Here is a 24,251-nt window from a genome sequence, read left to right as displayed (position 1 = left end):
TTTTTGGAGAAATCATACAATTTTTAGCGAGTAACCGTTTATATTTCGTAAAGTAATCGTTAATTTCTTTAATAGTTTTAGCGTAATTTCTTATAAATATGTAGAAAAATCAAAAACAAAGAAATTTTTCACTTAAAATCATGAATAGCCAAAAGTAACCGGTTTGAAAATTAATCGTTACTTATGTAAAACTAATCTAAATTAACTCCTTTTTACATAACACATCCTCTTTTGTCGAAATTTTTAAATTTTAAACGAGTAACCGTTTATATTTCATAAAGCAACCATAAATTTAGCCAGAAGTTTTAGCAAAATTTCTTAAAAATATTTAGGAAAAGTAATAATCAAGAAATTTTTCACTTAAAATCATGAATAGCCAAAAGTAACCATTTTGAAAATTATTCGTTACTTATATAGAACTAATCTAAATTAACTCTTATTTACCTAACATACATATATTTTTTTTAAGAAATTATGAAATTTTAAAAGAGTAACCGTTTAAATTTCGTAAAGTAACCATTAATTTAACCAAAAGTTTTAGCGAAATTTCTTATAATTATTTAGGAAAAGTAATAATCTAAAAATTTTTCACTTAAAAGCATTAATAGCCAAAAGTAACCATTTTGAAAATTATTCGTTACTTATGTAGAACTAACCTAAATTAACTCTAATTTACCTAACATATATTATTTTCACGAAATTATGACATTTTAAGCGAGTAACCGTTTATATTCCATAAAGTAACCATTAATTTTGGCAGAAGTTTTAACGAAATTTTTTATAAATATTAAGGAAAAGCAATAAGCAAGACGTTTTTCACTTAAAATCATTAATAGCCAAAAGTAACCATTTTGAAAATTATTCGTTACTTATGTAGAACTAAAATAAATTAACTCCTTTTTACAGAACACATACTTTTTCATGAAATTATGATGTTTTAAACGAGTAACCGTTTATATTTCATAAAGTAACCATTAATTTAGCCAGAAGTTTTAACGAAATTTCTTATAAATATTTAGGAAATTCAATAAGACAAACATTTTTCACTTAAAATCATTAATAGCAAAAAGTAACCATTTTGAAAATTATTCGTTACTTATGTACAACTGATCAAAATTAACTCTAATTTACCAAACATATATTTTTTTAAGAAATTATGAAATTTTAAACGAGTAACCGTTTAAATTTCGTAAAGTAACCATTAATTTAGCCTGAAGTTTTAGCAAAATTTCTTATAAATATTAAGGAAAGCAATAATCACGAAATTTTTCACTTAAAATCATTAATAGCCAAAAGTAACCACTTTGAAAATTATTCGTTACTTATGTAGAACTAATCTAAATTAACTCCTTTTAACATAACACATACTTTTTTCACGAAATTATGACATTTTATACGAGTAACCGTTTATATTTCATAAAGTAACCATTAATTTAACCAAAAGTTTTAGCGAAATTTCATATAATTATTTAGGAAAAGTAATAATCTAGAAATTTTTCACTTAAAATCATTAATAGCCAAAAGTAACCATTTTGAAAATTATTCGTTACCTATGTAGAACTAATCTAAATCAACTCTTATTTACATGACATATACTTTTTTCACGAAATTCTGAAATTTTATGCGAGTTACCGTTTATATTTCATAAAGTAACCATTAAATTATACAGAAGTTTAAGCAAAATTTCTTAAAAATATTTAGAAAAAGTATTAGCAAGAAATTTTTCACTTAATCTCATTAATAGCCAAAAGTAACCACTTTGAAAAAAGTTCATTTCTTATGTGAAATATTTCAAAATTAATTAATATTTATATTACATTTTTATATACATAAATAAACATTTTTATAGCCACAATTTTTCAAATACAAATTCTTGTTCAAATATGAAAATAATTTAAATTTTTGGTCCAGCGACCTTAATTCTTTTTAGTTATTTTTTTTCTGTGTGGCAGCTACAAAATGGCGCAAAATTATTTTTGCTAGTTTCCCTCGCAACTTATTTACTTTGAATTCTATTTTAAGAATAATTTTAATCGGCTTCATTTAAACTCGTCGTCGTCGTTTGCTATTGGAGTTCTCATGTGAGTTGCAACAACAACAAAAAAAAACCTTCTCTATTTTTTAAACACTAATGAAAAATCCCATAACAAAACAATTCCATTTAATTCAATTAAAAATCATTTATTCAAAAGTTTTTTGTTTTGATTTTTTTTCTGTACTTTTTTTATTGTTACTTTTGTTGTAGACAACAACAACAAAAACAACAAACTTTAATTAAAACATCAGCAACATGTGATGTACAAAGAATGAATACGAGTAAATATTTTGAGAAACCAGCAAAAAAAAAATCTCTAAAATACAACACAAATTCATTTAATATTGAATTGTTCAAATCAAAAGTGTGACATAAAATATAAAACAATAAAATCAACAGAAAAAAAGTGTTAAAAAACAATCACGCAGATGTTTAACGTGAAAAATCATTGTAATGTTTTTCTAGGTTTGTTAATATTAATTGAAACACAATGATAAATATGACGATCATGTTCATTATCACCATCAATGACATGATGATGAATGAATAATCATGCAGTTGCAAGAAAAGTAGTAGTAAAAAAAGGTATTGAGTTCAGTGTAAATCGTAACGATATCTACAAGGATATCCAAAGAGAAAAGTTTGCATATTTTTTATTCATTAAACTTTCAATGTAACTATTATTTATGCGATCCTCTTCCAAATTAAGGACTTTCTTAAGTTCCCTGGTAGCAATGGACAGACAGCCTCTGCTTAGCAGCAGCAGGTGATCCATTTTGATGCCACTCTCTTCTAAGTTTTTTTTTCGAAAAGAAGTTGTTTAATCTCTGAATTAGAAATATGTATTTTTTGGTCCCGGAGAACTTGAAACTTCAAATTTTAACAGGGAAATGATCGGAAGATAGATCATATGATATTTCCGTTAATATTGAATTACGATTTATTTTTCTGGAAATGGCAAAGAAGTCTATATGATCAGGAATTGTCTTAGGATCAGTAGGCCAATAGGTAGGTTGACCAGCAGATACCACATCCAAGCCATTTATACGTAAGAATGGATCTTTTCATTTTAAAACAAGTAAGAGAGCTATATTCGGCTGTGCCGAATCTTATATACCCTTCACCAAATTATACTTCAAAGTAGTTATTTTAATTTTTTGTAAAAAAATTTGTTTCGAATTATTTTAAATTAAAAAAAAAAAAATTGTTTTTTAAATTTTTAAAAAATACTTTTTTCCGATTTTGACCCATTGTAGGTCCAACTTACTATGGTCTTGCAAAGGTGCAAAAATCGTGGTTGTCCTGGTTTTTCCTCATATCTCAGCCATTTGTGGACCGATTTTGCTGATTTTAAATAGGAAACTTCTCGAAAGCATGTCTGACAGAATTATTGAAGATTTGGATCCCGTTGATATCTGGGGTCTTCAGAAAATTTATTTCAACAGACAGGCAGACAGACAGACATGGCTTAATACTCCGCTTTTTATACCCTACACCACCATAGTGGGGAGGGTATTATGCGTTTGTGCAGATGTTTGTAACGCCCAAAAATATTAGTCTAACGCCCACCTTAAAGTATACCGATCGACTTAGAATCACTTTCTGAGTCGATTAAACGATGTCCGTCCGTCCTTCCGTCTGGCTGGCTTGCTGTCCATGTAAACCTTGTGCGCAGAGAACAGGTCGCAATTTTGAAGATATTTCGATAAAATTTTGTACCATATAATTTTTTCGGCCCAAGGACGGAGCCTATTGAAACTGGCTGAAATCGGTCCATTATTTCACCTAGCCCCCATACAAATGTCCTTCCGAAATTGGACTTTATCGGTCAAAAATGTTTAATTTATAAATGTATCTCCACAAATTGCGCTCCAAATAAGTTTTATATATACAAAATTCATGTTACCAAATTTTGTTACGATCGGTCCATAATTAGTCATAGCTCCCATATGGATTCGCTTCCGAAAATCACTTAAACGTGCATAAATCTCCTAAAAATGTTGGTATATACTAGAGTATTCATTCGACTAATGATCGTTCGATTAATCGAATAATTTCTTACTAATAATTATTCGAACAATTTAAAAATGGCCATTTTCGAATAACGAATAATTCGAACAATTTTATGTAGAATAATCGAATAAAACGATTAAATGTTCATATATATTTAAATTTATTAAATTGCTTAAAATTTTTCATAATTTCAAATTTAAATAAGTAATAATGACTCACAATAAGAAGTTACAATTCTAAAAACAAATATTTCAAAATTTTTAACTTAGGACTTGAACCAATGAAAATAAAAGGTACGGAATACAATATTTGTTATTTAGCTGGCGAAATATTAGAAGAATCGCAATTAATAATCAAAATATTAACTTAGATTAAAGTGGAGTTGAATGTGATGGAGAATGTGATTTTGAAACGGTCGTCGAAAGTGATATTGAGGATGACATTTATAATGATTACATTGAAATAGATGAAGGCCGTGATTAACCGCGTACGTAAGTGTTGCAAAATATTTAATATTTAATAAAATCTATACATGATTTTGAACATCTTTGTCTAACATGGTAATAACTTTTTGCATATTTGTAAATGCGTCAATCATGCAATGCCTGACTTCAAATTAGCCACGTTCACTGACAGTGATATCAAACTTTGGACAGATTCCCTTTATTGTGTAATTCCCCAAGACCACTTTATTAAGCAAAGATTCGGTAACGTTGATAGAGCTTGATGAATAATACAATTTGTTATAAATAATTTAGAAATACTGAATATCGCTACCTTAATATAGAAAGGCCCTAACTAACATTTTCATTACTTTAGAGGAGAAGGAAACAACTTAATAAAACTTAAAGTTCTATAGTTGCAATTTTTTAACACAGACTTTTATGAAATAGTGGTGTTTTACGGGATTATCTATCGAGGTATGCAAAAAAATAACTTTTGGGAAAAAACGAGTTAGGGCGTTTCTATATTAAGGTAACGGTATGTAATTAATTTACTAAAGAATTAGTTACTCAATTTAAAAATCGAATTAATGAACGACATAAAAAAGTTCTTAATACGTTTATATTGTATTTGAATTCAGGATCATGTTCAACTAGCTAAAATTTTTTAAAGCATAGCTGCAAACTGAAAATAAAGGGTTTGCTAGTCAATTGTTTTGTAGATTGCTCGGGTGGGAATCTGATCAGAATATTTCTGTTGAAAATTTAATGATGTACTTTGTTTTCGAATGTTTTTTTAACATTATCAATACTTGAATTGTTAACTTTAACGTTATTTTTGGTTTTTCTTTAACAATAAAATATTAAAAAACCGACATCAAAACTTCATTCTTTACTTTTTTAAAAAAATTTAAATTATTCGATTAATTTCAAACATGTGATCGAATTATTCGAACAAGTTAAAATCTCTTATTCGAATTATTCGTTTTATTCGAACAAGAGAAAAATCGAATAATTCGAATACCCTATTAATTGGTGAAGAAATTACAAAAAGTCGAATAAAGAAAAAGTACCAAAAAGTCTATCTCTAGAATTCTCACTCACTTAGGACCATATATGCTAAATATCATGTTTCTAAGTTCATTGTTATAGAAAATTCTAAAAATACCATTATAAGAATAAAAAGTACCTATAGTTCAGTTCTCACATTTTGGTACCTAAATATTATCCCCTATTCCTAACACTAACTTCACTCAGATACATATCAGCTAACTTTAATGACGATAAGTGAAATAATTTAAAATATTAAAAAAAAGTACCATTAGGAGAAAAGTACCAATTTTCCTTTTCCTCCTTGAACACCTCTCAAGTTTGAAATTTAAAAATAAACCATTTTGCCTAAATTGTTTATGCTACAGGCATGTCTCAAAAGAATAAAATCTGTGTTAATGTGCCCAAGAAAAATATGTTTTAAAAAAGTACCAAACTGTTTACCCGGATTTCGCCCAATATCCTTGGCACTCGAGTTCCTAATAACACCCTGTTAGTTAATTTTTGTATGAATGGTTCCTGGATGTTAAAAAAAAATTATCAAAATTGGCTTAATAATTTCAAATAAAATGTATTTTCCCGATTTTATCCCCTTTTTGGTACCTTTTTTATCCCCATTATTCAAATAAATTTCTGTGTCGTAGTGGGAGCTCATAATAAAATATTCGCATTTCTATGTCAAATTATAGAAAAACATATTTTATGAAAAAGTACCAAAAATAAACTCAATTTTTATCCCTTAAGGTTTTGAATTTCCAAAAAGTACCAAACTTATATTTTTTATTTTTTGTTAATTAAAGAATACGATTTAAAATTTGTTTCTATGTTTATTGGTTTAAAAGATACATAGGGTGCAAAAAAAGTACCAAAATACAGTTTTTACCCGTTTTATCCCTTAAAAGGTTTGAATTTCGAAAAAGTACGAAACACCTGTCAGCTTATTTTTTAAATGGAGTAACATGCCATTTTAAGTTTTTTGTATCTTTATTAGATTTGAAGATATAAGGTTACCGAATTTACAAGTTTTTACCCTTTTTTTACCCCCTAAACGTTCGAAAAATCCCTTTTTAGTGGATCGTTTTGGGGAGGGAGGAATCCACAGTTAAAATTTCATGATTCTAGCTTCAGTCGTTTGGGCTGTGGGATGATGAATCAGTCAGTCAGTCAGTAACGTTACTCTTTTATATATAGATTATTTTTTTTGATTTTCAGTTAATTTATATAAATAAAACAATAAAAGTAAAATACTAAATTTTATTTTAAAAAAATATTTTAAATTTTGGGCTACATATGGAATATTTGGAAAAGTTTCCATTGTTTTGTTAACCACTGTACCTTTGTTGTCTCTTAAGATTTCCTTTTGATAGATGCAACGGAAATCCGAAAAAAATAATTTCCCCAGTTTTAAATGAAATTTTAAATCTTTTCATAAAATTCCCCAGAATGTAAAGAATTATTTATTTATTTACATAACCATTAATGATAAAATTCAAATGAATTCATTTACGCCTCACATGGCTATTGGTTAAGGCAGCAAGCACACTGTGTCTGTCGTACGCGTCGCATATTGTTTTTTTTTTTTTAGACCACAACAATAAATTAAATTAAATATTAAACAGATTCATAGAATTTATGCGTACTTCCTTATGAAATGTAAACACTTTTGCAAGTAAAATAGAGTTTTAAGAAATATGTATTTGTTTTCATAGAATTTCTATTGCAAATAAATGTACAAAATATATTGTAAATTTTTCAATTCACTCGTTTAATAAATAATGGATTAAGCAGCAAATAAAGCGAACAAAACAAATAAACAATATGAGAAGAGTCAAAATAGTGGCAAAAGAAAAAAACAATACAATACAATTTTGGCTTGCAGTGAGCAGCTAGAGCAAAATGGTAAACAAAAGTAATTAGTGGTTAAGAAAAAGAGAAAGGTGAAGAGCGGAAATTAAAGAAGAAGCAGATTGGGGAGCAATGGTTTACAAACTGTAATATTTCTATAATAATTTATTACTTGTAATAAAATAATGCCTACTTTTAGGCGGCATAAAATAAGTTAATAATCAGGGGTTGTTTATCAACAACATTAAAAAGGTGTTTTTGATAATTCAGCGATAAAAATCAGTTTTCTTTCTTTTCTTATAAAAACCCTAGGGAATTTCTAAAATAAATTAATTGCTTTAAAGCAACGCTACTAAAAAGTAATAATATTATGGCTAAATTTAATCAAACTTTTAAAACGGAGGAAACTGCAGCACCTCCAATCTACTATTTAACCTTTGAGGACTATTTAAAACCCAAAACAGTTAAAAAACACAACCCTCCTAAACTACTATTCAGCCAACAAACTCTACAAAAATCTCCTGAAATGCGTTTAAAACTATTGGAACATCCGGTGTTAATAGCGGGACGCAAACCCAAATGGCAATTGTTTGCCGAAAAGCTGAAGAAAGTTTTTAAAACTAAATTTAGAAGACCCCTTAAACTTCAGGCCTCTTGTAAGAGAGATGAGAACATAACAAAAATTGCCACCATTTGGCACAATAAAACCTTCAATAAGCCTTCCAGATTTACCATTGGCAGCATACAATTGCCCATGTTTTTGTCGTTTCTGAAAGCCCGCAACGATGATGGCTTGTGCAAGCGTAAATCGGGCTTTGAGATCTATTGTGAAATGGCCAGTATTCATGGATTCATAAATTTTGTGGGCGCCACCACTTGGCAGAGAGCATTTTGGTTTTTTGTGGTGCTGAGTGCCGTAGTAATGTCGGGATTTATTTTGCTGTTGTCGCATTTTATGAACACTACAACGCCCACCATATTGTATTCGGAAAGTACTCAATATCCCACCTGGTCCATACCATTTCCAGCGGTTACCATCTGTAATTTGAATTTGATATCAAAAAGAAAGGCTGCAAATTTGGCGCAAAAATTGTAAGTATTATTAACTTAATATGTTGCTCTCTTACACTTTCTGTTTACTCTCCTCTCCTCAGCCAAAAAACCTCAAATTTTAGCCTTCCGGAACTAACCAACTACTTTAATATGGCTCTCTCCACATCCTTCAACATTGAAACCTCCTCACAAGATTACCATCATTTAAACTCTATATTAAAAATTAACAATTACACTCTCTCCAAACTATTACATGACATCACACCCAATTGTGACAATGAACTGCTAAGATGTAAGTGGCAGGGCCATTTTATCAGATGTAAACATTTATTTCAAAAAATACCAACAGCCTTTGGCCAATGCTGTTCCTTTAACTATAAAGCTTTGCTGAAAACTCTTAACAAACGTAGCGATTATGTTTTAAATGATCATGTGGAATATATCACCAGCTGTGGTTATAAAACTGGTCTCTCTGTTTTATTAGATCCTCATTTGGAGGATTATCAAGCTAGCTTAACACTAACGCCTGGTTTCCAAGTCTTAGTTCACGATTCACATGATTATCCCGATAATAATGCCTTGAAACGTATCATAACACCCACCACCTTTAATAAGTTACATGTCTTGCCTCAGCAAACTTATGCCACCAGCTATATATCCAGAGAATCATTAACTACTCGTAAATGTTATTTACCCAATGAACGTAATTTGTTTAATTTTGGTTCATATTCTCAGGTGAATTGTTTGGCGGAATGTCGTTCCAGTATAATCTATAAAAGGTGTGGCTGTGCTATGCCAAATTGGCCGAAAATGGAAAATTGGACGGTGTGTGGTTTAGAGCAGAGTAAATGTTATATGAAATATAAATGTAAGTAAAATAGTATTATTAAATTGAAGATTAATGTTAATCTTGGTTTTAATCTTAGCTTTATTGGTTTCGGAATTGAAATATTCCCAATCAAATCGTTTTGATGAGCAATTTATGTGTGATTGTTATCCGTTGTGTGATTTTAATATGTATAGCATTGCCATGGATTCGGGAAGACTGATGCGAAAGTATTCGTTAACGGATGAACGTTTCTTGTAAGTAATTTAAATCAATCTTATTAAAAACAAGTAAGAGAGCTATATTCGGCTGTGCCGAATTTTAGATACCCTTCACCAAATTATACTTCAAAATAAAAATCTATCTATCTATATCTATATATATCGAGCCCTTGGCGCCAAATTATCGTAAGCGACATTTTCCTAAAAAAAATTTTATTGCAAAAATTAAAATTTTATGGACTGACTGATGTTTTAGCGTTCTCAGAATATCAAAATTGTTAATAACTTCAAAATTATAAGGGGATAGGGGGTAAGATTTTATCGTAAGTCAATGTGTACATTTTACAGTAAACGAATTTTATCGTAATAGGGGGGTCAGACGGCATGTATTGCTTGTGTATTGGGACATGTATTCGATACATATGGAATTCCATGTGTATGTCAAAATTCACGTTATACATACGATTCATAATTTCCACGATCAAACGTACGTATGTAATTGCATGTGACATAACCTCTTTTAGTTTATATGTTTGTTGTTTTTAACAATATATTTATTTAAAACATTTTTAAATCACAATACATATATTTAATGCAATGAAATTTATTTTGTTATGATTTTTCTTTACTATTTTTTGTTTTGTTTTTTTATTTTGCACTCACACAGTGTTGTATTTCAAAATACAACACTGTTATACACACGAAAATAGAACATGCTCTAATTGCAAAAAATGTCACGAGTAATACACATGTATTTTACATACACAAAGTTTCATATGGATCACACGGTATGTACATGTTTACATATGGAAAAATGTCCCAATACATGGCACAAAACACAAGCAATACATGCCGTCTGACCCCCCTTTAATAGGGGGGTCAGACGGCATGTATTGCTTGTGTATTGGGACATGTATTCGATACATATGGAATTCCATGTGTATGTCATAATTCACATTATACATACGTTTCATAATTTCCACGTTCAAACGTACATATGTAATTGCATGTTACATAACCTCTATAAGTTTATATGTTTATTGTTTTTAACAATATATTTATTTAAAACATTTTTAAATCACAATAAATATATTTAATGCAATGAAACTTATTTTATTATGATTTTTCTTTACTCGATTTTGTTTTGTTTTTTTTATTTTGCACTCACACAGTGTTGTATTTGAAAATACAACACTGTTATACACACGAAAATAGAACATGCTCTAATTGCCAAAAATGTCACGAGTAATACACATGTATTTTACATTCACAAAGTTTCATGTGGATCACACGGTATGTATATGTTTACATATGGAAAAATGTCCCAATACATGGCACAAAACACAAGCAATACATGCCGTCTGACCCCCCTTTAAGCGATACATAGTGGTATTGAAAAAAAGAGGGAAATAAATCTGTAACTTCTAAATGGTTAGATTGGTTTGAATGAAATTTCGCATGCGCAAAGAAGAAGTGTTCTCAAGTTTAAGTTCTGAACGTGGACCTCATGGGCCGCGACCAAGGGTCCTCAAAGTAGGACACCTCGGATATATTACATTTTTAAAATGATCCTATTTCTTCGTTTGTGTTCCGATTTCAAAAAAATTACACACATAAAATCTTTTCATCGAGTGCATATGCATTTGAATTTAAAACATTTTGAAAAACCGATTTTTCGCAAATTTTTTGGGAAAAAATAACTTTTTTTCTTTCTAAGTTATCGCAAAAAATTTCTGAGAGGATGTACATATAAGGAATTTATACTTTCTGAAAGCTAAGTTTTCATAAAATATTTAAATGAAAAAAAAAATTAAAAATTTTTGTTACCGAGGGGACCAGGTCCATTCATAAAACACCTATTTTTTATGTAAAATTAAACTTTAGGGCAAAAATTCTCAAATCGCATATTCGATATCACAATACAATAACCGATTTTAGATGGCCCAAAATGCTTTTAATTATTTTGTAAAGCATTCCGATAACTCCGACCCTAGTACGGATATTATAGCCAAAAAACTAAAAATTTCCATTTTTGGGATTTTTCAACACTTTTTTAGGAATTGCGGGATTGCTGATAATAGATTTCAAATTCTTTTTTATTTTTCCATTTTAAATGGAAAATTTTACATAACTGTGAAATTTCATTAAAAACTATTCATAAATAAATATTTTATTTCAATTCGAAAAATTTTAATCTTAATTTTTGTCATATTTTTCAATAAAGTATTCCATGAATTTTTAATTGTCAAAAGTTATAAATATTTTTGAAAAATAGATCATACAATTTTTAATTCTATGGATAAATTTCAAAATAATCGAAAAAACCTTCTCCTGTAAAATTTGTGTTTTGTCGCTTACGATAATTTGGCGCTAAGGGCTCGATATATAAATATATAAATAAAAATGAAATGTCGTTCGTTGGTATTTGCATCAGTTGAGAACGGCCGGACCGATTTATACACATTTTTTTTTTTAAAGTTTGTTATAGTCCCACTTATGTTCTAACGGAATGAAAAATTGACCACGCCCACTTTTACGCCCACTTTTTACGATTCATCCAAATTCGGAAAACGGCTACCCCGATTTGGCTAATTTTTTGTTTCAATTTTCACAGTAATCCAAGTTAAGTTTTTACTGAATGAAAAATTTACCACCCCAATTTTGTTTCGATATATCCAAAATCGCAGGACACCTGGACCGATTTGGCTAATTTATTTTTTAATGTTCACAATAGTCCGAAAAAGTTTTTACTGAAATAAAAATTGTCCACGTCCACTAATACGTACATCGATCTGTGATCACTCATATTTCAGACCAAAATTCGATTAAAAACTCAAAATATCTTAAATCATTAATAATTGGCCAATAAGCGTTTAATCAAGAAAAAGAGCTCGATCTCTCATATTTCTGACCAAAAATCTATTTTTTATATAAAAACTCAAAATATCTAAATTCACTAATATCTTGCCCAATAAGCTTTTAATCATATTTCAGACAAAAAATCGATTTTTTTATATAAAAACTCAAAATATATGAATTCGCTAATAACTTGATCAATATTCGTTTAATCCAGAAAAAGAGCTCGATCTGTGATCACTCATATTTCAGACCAAAATTGTATTACTTATATAAAAACTCAAAATATGTACTATATATTGAATTACATGTTGTTGCAAGACATTTCAAACCGCTTCTCACAAATCGAACACAAGCATTTTTTGTAATTTGGACAGGACAACGTCTGTCGGGTCAGCTAATTTTAAATATTTTTAGGTAAACAAAATTTATTTTTTTCAAAGATGTTTTTTTAATTTTTTGGAAATTTTTTATTTTTTTTGTATTTTTTTTTTATAACATTTAGCGAAAAAAAAATGTTGGTGAAAAAAAAATTCGGGTTAAAAAATATTTTTTCAGATTTTGACCCATTGTATAGATGGAATAGTAATTGAGATGATGGATGGATGGAGTTAGAAGGATATAAATAGAGATGAAGATGGATGGAGATAGAAATAGATCCATCTATGAAATAGAAATTCAGATAGAAACAGGAAGGAGATAGAAATATAGATGGATAAATTTATTGAAATGGATAGATGGAGATGGAGATTGAGATATAAAGAAAGAAGGATATAGAAATTGAGATAGGGAAAAAGATAGAAATAGGATGTATATAGAGATGAAGATGGAAGTAGAAATAGAGAAGGAGAAGTAGAAGTAGATAGATATATAAATATTGATGGATATAGGTAAAAATACAAATGCATAATAATATTGTAATGGACAGATGGAGATGGAGATAAAGATTGAGATAGAAATAGAGATGGAGATAGAAGAATACGTACAGTGATGAAGATGGATGTAGATAAAAATATATCCATCTATATTTCATGGAAATATAGACTGAGATAGAAACAGGAAAGAGATAGAAATAGAGATGGAGATATAAATGGATAAAGATATTGAAATGTTTAGACATCTATGGAGATGCAGATGGAGATAAAGATAGATATGTAGATAGATTTGAATTCTATCTTTATTAGGATTAATAGTTAAGATAGAGATGCAGATATAAATAGAGATGGAGAAACATAGACAGTTAGATTAAGATATGTATGGAGGAAGATAGAAATTGGAAATATATAGAGATGAAGATGGAGATAAAATTAGAGATAGAATTAGATATAGAAAGAGGAAGGAATATGGAGATCAGGATGGAAATAGAAATATGATTTAGATAGCTTGAAGAAGTAGATATAAATAGAGATGAATATATTGGATGTATGACTTCTACATGGCACCATGGTTAATTTATAGGTAAATTGGACCTAACCCGAATTTTTTTAACCAAAAAAAATTTTTTGTTCACTAATAAATTTAAAATTTTTTTAAATAAAATTGAAAAAAAATAAAAAAAATGTTCTTTCAAAAATTTAAAAAAAAACAAGTAAGAGAGCTATATTCGGCTGTGCCGAATCTTTTATAGCCTTCACCAAATTATACTTCAAAATACAAATTTTAAATATTTTTAGGTAAACAAAATTTTTTTTTTCCATTTGTTTTTTTCATATTTTGAAAAATTTTTTTTTGGAATTGTTAATTAATTTTTTTTTTTTTAAATTTAAAATTTTTTTTTTTTTAAATTTAAAATTTTTTTTTTTTAAATTTTTTTTTTGGAGAAAAAAAATTCGGCTTAAAAAATATTTTTTTTCCGATTTTGACCCATTGTAGGTCCAACTTACTAAGTTCTCGTCGTTACAAAGGTCTTTGAAATATCTAGCATTAGATATCCATATTGTCTATATTAATGACTTAGTAATCCAGATATAGGTAAAAAATAGGTCAAAAATCGCGGTTGTCCTGGTTTTTTCCTCATATCTCAGCCATTTGAGGACCGATTTTGCTGATTTTAATAGGAAACTTCTCGAAAGCATGTCTGACAGAATTATTGAAGATTTGAATCCCGAAGATATCAGGGGTCTTCAGAAAATTGATTTCAACAGACAGACAGACGGACATGGCTTCATCGACTCCGCTATCTATAAGGATCCAGAATATATATACTTTATAGGGTCGAAAAATTATATTGTGGAAATTAAAAACGGAATGACAAACTCGTATATACCCTTCTCACGAAGATCAAACCTCTGTATTCTGTGGGAAGGAAACGAAAGTATTTCTATATAGAAGTTTAGAAATAAGGCATTGGGAATGAATTCCTTTTAAGTGTTTTAAAACTATTATTTTAAAATCAAACATTTGACATTCATGAGATCAAATCTCTGCGTTTATTGGGATCTAAAGTGATGCGAATCTTGAAGTGATTCGGTTGATGCAACCGCTCGTTAAAAGAGTGAAGAGTAAATATGTTGGTCAACACAAGGATAGCTTGACAGGAGAAAATGGTATTGGTTTAGGACGGAACCAAACTGATCTTCACTTTTGGTTTATAACGTATTTCATTTTGTTTCCTAAAGTGAAATGTAAGGATGCTAGAAATTTGATAAGGAGTGTAAAGAACTTGATAATGTAATCCACATTATGCTAACATTGAAAGAGAATTGGAGATCTGTGTTAATTCACAAAATCGTTCTTTCAATCGAATCGATGAATTGGGTGATTCATCCCAAACCCTCGTTGCAAGGAAATACTTAATGTTAGCGAGGACTAGGGACTATAGTTAGCAGTGTTTATGTGTTATAAAGTCATGCACTTAACAACTAGGATATACTAAAACTTACCTCTTTCTTTACAGCAAAGGCATTAACACCACTAACCACATACTGCTGCACGTCTTTTTCGGTGAACTCTATGCCGAGCGCTTACGTCTGGATGTCTATGAAAATTGGTTATCCTTTATAGGAACATTTGGTGGCATAACCGGCCTACATATGGGTTATAGTTTTGTGTCTGGATTTGAGCTAATATTCTTTGTATTCGTGCGACCAGCCTGCAATTGGTTGACTAAAAAACAAATAAGATATCGCATTAAAAAACGGCTAAAGAAGGCACAACGAGAGGCGGAAAATAAAAAGAAATTGGAAGAGGAAAAGGAAAAACAAGAACGTATAGAGGCATTTTTACGTATGAGACCTCATTGTCCAGATAATTTAGGTTAAATGTCACAACATTAAGAAAAAACAAATGGGGAAATAATAAAACAATCATAAACAAAACCATCAAAATAAATAGTTTAATAGTAAAAACCCTATAATTAAGTGAAATTAGCATTAAAATAAAGAATTCCCAAAAAAACATTAGAGGTCAAGCAACAACCCTTAATTAAATTAACCTATCACTTGTTGGCTTTTATTTTTGTTCAGTTTGTTAATAGATTCCTTGGCCTGCGTGTGTTTAAATTTAAAGCTAATGTCGTCTAATAAAATACAACCTATTTTCAATGTACGCAATGTCTTGCCCTATACCCACTACAAGCACAAGTTCGAAAGAAACTCTTTTACCTCATCGACCACCACATTTCTATCAAGGAAATCCCATAAGAAAAAGCGAAATCCTTTAACTCTAAAAGCCATACAAAATTGGTTTATGCAAAATTTACGCAATTATTGTAATACCACTTCATTGCATGGCTTCAACTATTTAACACGTTCGGATATGACCAAAAAAGAACGTTACTTTTGGCTTTTTGTGGTTATTGTATCGATAATAGTGTCCATAGTTTTGGTAATAGTGTCCTATTTATGGAATCGTGAAACACCCACGGTAACGGTAATAGAAAGTTCTCATCATCCCACCTGGGATATACCATTTCCGGCAGTAACATTTTGCAATTTCAATAAGATATCACGCGATAGAGCCTTGAGTTTGGTAAAGGTTTTGTAAGTATTTCGGTTTATTTTGTTTAAATGTATTTAATTTTTATTTATTTAAATAGAAAACTTCCCTCTAACACCTCTGAAGAGGAGGTATTGCGCTCATTTCGTGTCACCATGTATTATAGTTTCGCTTTAAATCAATCGAATGTTAATTTTACTTTGGCCGAAAAGATTTTGGAGTTGAATAACATGACGTTGTCGGATTTATCGGAACGTTTGTCACCCAACTGTCTGGACATGATATCCAAGTGTATTTGGAAGGGCACCAATTCGAGATGCGACAGTTTGTTCCAGAGGATACCCACCATTGAGGGTGTTTGCTGTTCGTTTAATTATTTTGGCCAAGCGAAAAATAATTTTCCAGAGTAAGTTTTCGACTCTACTTGATTGTTCGCACGTAGTAAACTACCACGTAAACCAACCAAGTTTTCAATTGCTACTTAATAGAACTATTTCAAGTGGGGAAATGGAAACAAGTTTGGCGTGTTTTAAATCCCTTATAAAATAAGGATATCGTGGAAGTATTTCCAGAGGACCCCACTTTCTTTATACTTTTATGAAACAGATAATCGCCCATGTTCTGACAAGCTCATATCTCTTTTAAGCCGTTTAGAACAAGTTGATATGATAGTTACAGTTCCTCCTATTGGTATACCGGCTAATATCGTCCTTCAAGGCATCTCCTTATTTATTAGTATCAACTACTTATTTCACATAGCCCCACCGAAAATAATCCAGCGGTCTTAAATCACACCAATTTGGAAGCCTATTCACAGGTCTAAGATGTCAAATTATTCACTCAAAAAATGTCTACTTTAATCTGCACTAATTCCAAAAGTAGTTCAGGTGTTCTATTCATGATAAAGTGGCAAACCAAAATATAAAAAGTTGCCAATATGAAATTATATAGGTTAGGTGACGACAGGAAAGAAGAGCAGCTCACTTGGGTCCGCATAGGTCCCGTTGTGTTAGCTGAAATTAAAAAGATAGAAACGAGGGACAGCTAGAAATGAAACAAGTAAGACAGCTATATTCGGCTGTGCCGAATCTTATATACCCTTCACCAAATTATATTTCAAAATACAAATTTTAAATATTTTTAGGTAAATAAAATTTATTTTTTTTTCCAAAATTGTTTTTTTTTTTTTTTTTTTCGTTTTTTGGAAAAAAAATTTTCGAATTGTTATTTAAATTTTTTTTTTAAATTTAAAAAAAAATGTTTTGTTTTTAAATTTTTTTTTTGTGAAAAAAAAAAAATTCGGGAAAAAAATATTTTTTCCGATTTTGACCCATTGTAGGTCCAACTTACTATGGTCTTATAAACGTCGTTGCAAAGGTCTTTGAAATATCTATCATTAGATATCCATATTGTCTATATTAATGACTTAGTAATCCAGATATAGGTCAAAAATCGAGATTGTCCTGTTTTTTTCCTCATATCTCAGCCATTTGTGGACCGATTTTGCTGATTTTAAATATGAAACTTCTCGAAAGTATGTCTGACAGAATTATTGAAAATTTGGATCCCGAAGATATCTGGGGTCTTCAGAAAATTGATTTCAACAGACTGACATACGGACATGGCTTAATCGACTGCGCTATCTATAAGGATCCAGAATATATAGAAATATACTTTATAGGGTCGGAAATGAAAAATGTAGAAATTACAAACGGAAAGACAAACTTATATATACCCTTCTCACGAAGGTGAAGGGTATAAAAATAAGGGGACATCAGGTGTGATGAAGAGTTAGAAAAGTGAAGAGGAAGAAGATCCGAAAAAAGAGAAGAGAGGAGAATTATTATTAAGCGCCAGTCAATTGGCGGTTATTGGGTCTCTCAGTGGAGAGATTAGCCAGTTGCTATTCCTGATAAAGGCATTAATGCACTCTAGCTTCATGCCCGAAAGCTCAGAAATACTATTTAAGAAACGAAATGTTAGAAAAGTGAGGAGGAAGAAGATCCGAAAAAAGAGAGGAGAGGAGAATTATTATTAAGCGCCAGTCAATTGGCGGTTATTTGGTCTCTCTTTGGAGATTCTGGCCTAATTAGCCAGTTGCTATTCCTGATAAAGGCATTAATGCACTCTAGCTTCATGTCCGAAAGCTCAGAAATACTATTAAAGGAACGATGTAACAGAAATCTTAAGCGTAGATCTAGTAATGGCGGACAATTACAAAGAAGATGGAAAATCCTTCCTCATCCTTCTCTTCATTTTGACAACTTCTACAGAAGTCGTTGTAGGGCAAACCAAGTGACCGATTGTATTCGCCACTGCATCACTAACTTGTGAGCGTGTCAAGCCAAGAATATATGTTGTCCGCCCTCGGTTTAGTCGTCCTGTTTATAGTGCATGGGGGTTCACAACCACATCTAGTCTGAGCAAGCTCGTAGTAAAAGTTACTAATTTGTAGCCTGCATTTGGATAACGGAATCCCGAGTAGGAAGTCTAAGTCTCAGTCAGGCAACATGGCGCCTTTTTTTGCCAAATCAGCAACATAGTTGCACGTAATATCTCCGTGTCCACGTACCAATTTGAGTACGACTGTTGAATGTCTTGCCATCCTGTTTAAGGATGCCTGGCATTCCTGGACTAAATTAGATGTTGTGTAAGAGATTTTATTGCGGCCTGAATGTCAGTATATACGAATATCTCTGCCTGATATCTTGATATAACTGAGCCAGTCTGAATAATGCTACATTCATTTGGAATTCTAAAAGAGAACCAAGTTTCGAATTCCTGAATGTAGACACCTACGCCAACTCGATCTCCCTTCCTAGAAATTATATACCTCTAGAAACATTTAAAGATTAACAACTAAAATGAATTCTTGTTTTTCATTTATTTCGATGACCATTCATTCAGTGATCGCTTATTTATCTGACAAAGAAGAAGCCCGAAACATTCAACATGTCTTGTATAACCTTCCAGAACCCTCAAACTGAAATCACTTTATTGACAAGTTGGACTCGCTCAGTATAAGTAATTACTGGAGTATAAGTAATTAAACAAATATCCTTAAATGGCGGGAAACATCTACCATATTTATGCTTTGATTTTCTAGATGTCCAATTTTACGATTTTCTCATTCTTCCAGAATGCAAACTGCATAAACGATTGTATGTTTTTAAATGTTAAGACTGCAACATCAAGAATGCCAGTTCCTTGAAGATTTGCTTTGTCTCAGAAGCTTTAGGAATTCTGAAAACATTAGCTGGAATGTTTTTAATCCGGGGGTTCTGCATTGAGCCAATATGATGGACGAAGTGAAGTTGAGTTGACATTGCAGTTGAATATGTTGTGTTGTTAGTTCCCATCCATACTGTGAAACATTTGCTGCAAAACATTTGAGTTTGTTGATGAAAGGGGAAAGAGGAATGGAAAAGGGTAATCTGTTTCATGTACATGTAGTTTTTGTTGAGTATGTCATCCACATTTATTCGTTCATATTCTGTACAGAAATGTCAAAAAGTGAAAATCAAAAACTTCACTGTGTGGACACGAATGTAGTTTCAAAGGAGAATTTAAAAATGTTTTGCAGCAAATGTTTCACAGTGTGGACCGGGACTTATTAGTATCCTGAGCACATGCTGGGCTCTATCCCCAACTCAGTTGTTTAGGAAATGTCAATGTACTTTCCGCGGCTATGAGATGTGGCCAAGTACGACATACATGAGATAACATGCGACCGAGGAATTGATTGCGTCTATATGTTTGTTGTATAAAATTGTCATCTACGAAACTGCAATGGACCCTAATGTTTTTTTCTTAAATACGAAGGTCTTGTTTTTTATTTATTTCGAAGGCCTTCCAACAGGATCCATTATCATCACATTCAGTGATCGAGTATTTACCTGACAAGAAAGAAGGCCGAACAACTCAACATGTCTTGTATGACCTTCCAGAACTCTTAAACTGAAATCACTTTATTGACAAGTTGGATTCCCCCAGAATAGTACCTCTGGAATGCAAGTAGTAAAACAAATTTCCTTAAATGATGCATTGATCTTCAAGATGTCCAACATTAAATATGTTAACGTCAGTAATTTTACAATCTTCTCGTTCTCCCAGAATGAAAACTGCATAAAGGATTGAATGATTTTAAAATTTGAGACTGCAGCATCAAAAATACCAGTTCCTTCAAGATTTGCTTTGTCTCAGAAGCTCCAGGAATTCTGAAAACTGTATTTCTGTATTGAGGCCAATGTCATGGAACTTTTACAGGATAGTAATTCCAGTGGACGAATTAAAGTGGAGTTGGCTGTGCAGTTGAATATGTTGGGTTGTTATTAGTACCTTGCGGGCAAGCTGGGCTCTATCCCAAACTCAGTTGCTTAGGAAATTCCTGTACTTTCCGCGACTATGTGCGGTGGCGACTATAGTCTACTTACTCTCTACACAGAGTAAACAGATTCGTAATGACAACCGAATTGCTACAACGAATATGCGATCCAATGGACCCTATATGTTATCTTGCATACGAAGGTTTTTCTGGACATAATTCAGTGTATACTCAAACTATATGATGTTGAAGTTAGGCTGACTCCCATATATTCATTGTTACTTTGTGTAGATGGTGTTCCGTGCTAGTAAAACTCAATGAAGTGAAACACACATTGGAGCGGCCTAATTGACCACGACCCACATTTATTTATTAATGTTATCGGTCAGCCTTTCCTGGTTTCTACTTTGTAATTTCGGTTTAATTGCTTGATAAGATAACTTTAAACTCCATCGACTTGGATGCCAATACCAAGCTATAAATCCTTCTTCCAGGAGACGACTGACCTTTATTAATGTTACCGGTCAGATTTTCAGATTCTGGTTTCAGCTTTGCAATTTGTGATTGATTGCTTGGCAAGTAAAGATTATGACAAACCAAAATTCACAGTCAAAATTTAGACTCCATCGACTAGGACACAAATATCGAGCTTTAAATCCTTCGTCCAGATGACTGACGGCTCTACAGTCAGTTCTACATATCGGAATGACCGGGGTTTCACTATCAAGAGCAGTCAATATCAGCTATTACTCTACAACGGATTATTTGATTAAAACAATTTGGAAGATAATTTACCGCTTAATTATCTGATTAGATAGTAAAAAAGTTCAAATAAAAATCTTTCGTTTTACAGCCATACGTACTTAACTACTGAATACTAGATTCGTGTCAGTGGAATCTCAGAAGAACATTTAAGCGGATTATGTAGTGTAGTGGCGGCATGGTGTAGTGGTTAAAGTGCTTGCCTACAAAACCAAGCACCCCAGGTTCGATCCCTGGCAGAGGACGAAAAATGTTCATCATGGTTTTCGAGTTTTTAAAATTAACCCCCCTCTAAACAATCCATCTAAGAAGACCCCTGACCACACCTCCCCCCGGAAAAGAGGATAACATCATGAGAAAGGTCAGGCACCCCGCCACCCCCTGGAAAAAAAAGTAGGAATCAAAGAATTAAATTAGCAAGGTTCCCCACCACCACTACACCAAATACACAGAGGGCGTTGTTTCTAGGCAACGACAGATGGCAGCACCATTATCCTAGACCAGCTACAGCAGACCAATCATCTACTTAGTTGGAACAACAACCGATTAACGAAACTGACACAAGGCAAAAATAACAATAGGCTGGATCTTATGGCAACATCCTACATGTATCCTTGGACCCGCTACATGTATCCTTGGATCACCTACTTAGTAGGAACAACAACCGTTTAACGAAACGGATACAAAAATAACAACAGTCTGGTTCTAATGGTAACATCGTACATGAAGACGCACGATACTCCAATAACAAGGAGTGCAATCTTACATGGGAAATATGCGAAAAACAAATCGCATAAGATAGAGATGCTTTGTGGAAGCCAAATGCTCCCAAGAGGGTAAAAAAAAACAAACGATTATGCGATATTGATCTATACTTGTATATTTATCTTGATGGATTTTAAGATATACATGCCTCACTAATTAATGTTGGTAAAATATCTGACTCGTTAGGCTACATTCATTAGAAATTATGAACCAAAAAAACCTAGACCCAAGTATCCGAAGTATACATCATTCTCTTCTCCTCTTTGTTTTCATATCTACATCTCAGACAAAAATTATATTATGTTACAATATATTTAAAGATCATCACACAGTTTAATATCCATTAGGATGGACTGTTTATAAAATACAGTTGATCCCAAGAACATTCGTTTCGAGAGTTTTGTATGATATAACGCTCTCTTCGTCTTCTTCGTTCTCATCTCTACAGCTCGGACAAAAATCATAATTTTACGCCACGTGTGCCTCTCAATGGGACAATGTAAAGTTACTAGAAGAAATATTACACCAATTTGGTCCTCAAAAATTTCAAGGAGAATGATCTAAATAACCTTTTCGAAGGCTCAAAGAGTTTGAGTAACATTGCCATAAAAATCTTTAAAAATTGCAAAGGAACCTGCTAGAATCTTTTAGATCCCACTGATGCTATTTTATGAAGATATTCTTCTCTAACCTAGTTTTTCTTTATATTTCTTTTTCCACTAAATATTTCTCTCCTTTCTTTTTCCTCAGAAAAATTGCCTATCAAGTACCCAAACGACCTTATCGCGTTACCGGTTGTGGTTATCCCACTGGACTCTCCATACTCCTTAACCCTCTGGCCTACGACTATTTTGGTACATATTTCAGCAGTTATGGTTTTCGTTTCATGATCCATGATGCCTATGATTTTCCCGATGAAAATGCCGAAACAAAAGTAATCACCTCTACGCGAGAGAGTTTTGTGCGCATTAGCCCTGAGTCCACGTACGCGACGAGTGATGTCAAAAGCATGGATTTAAAGTTAAGAAATTGTTTATTCTCCAATGAACGTCAACTGGTGGTGATGCAACGTTACTCATTTATCAATTGTATGTCAGAGTGTCGCATACGTAAGGCTGTGGATAAATGTGGTTGTGTGCCGGAAAATCTGCCCAATAATGGTTCGTTTCCCAAGTGTGGCATTAAGGAGTTGCAGTGTGTTTTGGATAGCAGAGGTACATGAGGAAAACTAAAGGTTTCAAGTAAATATTTAATTTTCCAACTTTAAAATTATAGAAATCTTTACGCGGGCCTTAAATGAATACAATAAAACCTTTTCCACTATTTTGAGCACTGATAAGTTTCCCTGTGATTGTTTGCCGGATTGTGAGTCAAATCATTATGTATCTGAGATCACCATGGGCAAGTTAAATGTTAAATTATCTTTTCAGCAGGAAAATGATTTGTAAGTGGACTTTTTTTTTATTTAAAATAATCATTTTTCTAAAGGTTTATCTATTTTTAGAAAGGTACCCAATGATTATAACAATATTTTGCTGCATGTATTTTATAGCGATCTTATGTCTACTAGATATCGCAAGGAAATCTATCAGAATTGGTTATCGGCTTTGGGTAAATTTGATTTATATTTAATCTAGGAAATTTTCTTAATTTTTTTATTTTTTAGCTTCTTTTGGCGGTCTTTTGGGTTTGATTATGGGTTTTAGCATTGTTACTGCCTTTGAATTTATTTACTTTCTTACATTTAGACCAATATTTAATTATTTTAATAATCGTTAAGCTAAATTGTTAAAAAAACTAGCAAAATAAATAATAATAAAAGTGTTAAAAATAAAAATTAACTGCAGGCGTATGATTGTTATTAATTCGAAATGTTTAGCAACTTTGTATAGCAACATGTTGCCAGGGCCAAAATAACTTGAGAACATAAATTTGATTTTGGAGAAGCACCTGGATTCTTCATATTTCCTTAAATAAATTAATAAATTCGTGAACTCATACTGCTCCAAGGTTAAAAAAATATTATTTAAAGGTATTTCTACACCCCATATAAGAAACATCTAAAATACTGTCTGGTTACTTTCATAACTTAAGCATATCCCCATCACAACAATCACATTGA

At 31.5% G+C, this 24,251-nt stretch overlaps 2 protein-coding genes across 2 annotated transcripts; both read left to right on the top strand.

Annotated features, from left to right (window-relative positions):
- The first annotated feature begins 7,756 nt into the window (after window positions 1-7,756).
- ppk11 (pickpocket 11) lies at window positions 7,757-15,602 on the top strand. Its single transcript, XM_065500406.1, has 4 exons — window positions 7,757-8,478; window positions 8,541-9,307; window positions 9,366-9,522; window positions 15,239-15,602. The coding sequence occupies exons 1-4, from the start codon at window positions 7,757-7,759 to the stop codon at window positions 15,600-15,602; spliced, it is 2,010 nt and encodes a 669-aa protein (XP_065356478.1).
- Window positions 15,603-15,852: 250 nt separating this feature from the next.
- LOC135950881 (pickpocket protein 11-like) lies at window positions 15,853-23,924 on the top strand. Its single transcript, XM_065500405.1, has 6 exons — window positions 15,853-16,322; window positions 16,379-16,684; window positions 22,880-23,343; window positions 23,405-23,573; window positions 23,634-23,740; window positions 23,796-23,924. Exons 1-6 carry the CDS (start codon window positions 15,853-15,855, stop codon window positions 23,906-23,908), a joined length of 1,629 nt encoding a protein of 542 aa, XP_065356477.1. The 3' UTR covers window positions 23,909-23,924.
- Window positions 23,925-24,251: the final 327 nt, after the last annotated feature.

The sequence above is a fragment of the Calliphora vicina genome, chromosome 2 (genome assembly GCF_958450345.1).
Source record: "Calliphora vicina chromosome 2, idCalVici1.1, whole genome shotgun sequence".
In the NCBI taxonomy this organism is placed as follows: Eukaryota; Metazoa; Arthropoda; class Insecta; order Diptera; family Calliphoridae; genus Calliphora; species Calliphora vicina.
The sequence above is the reverse complement of the archived record's forward strand: the minus strand, read 5'-3'. Positions and strand labels throughout refer to the sequence as shown.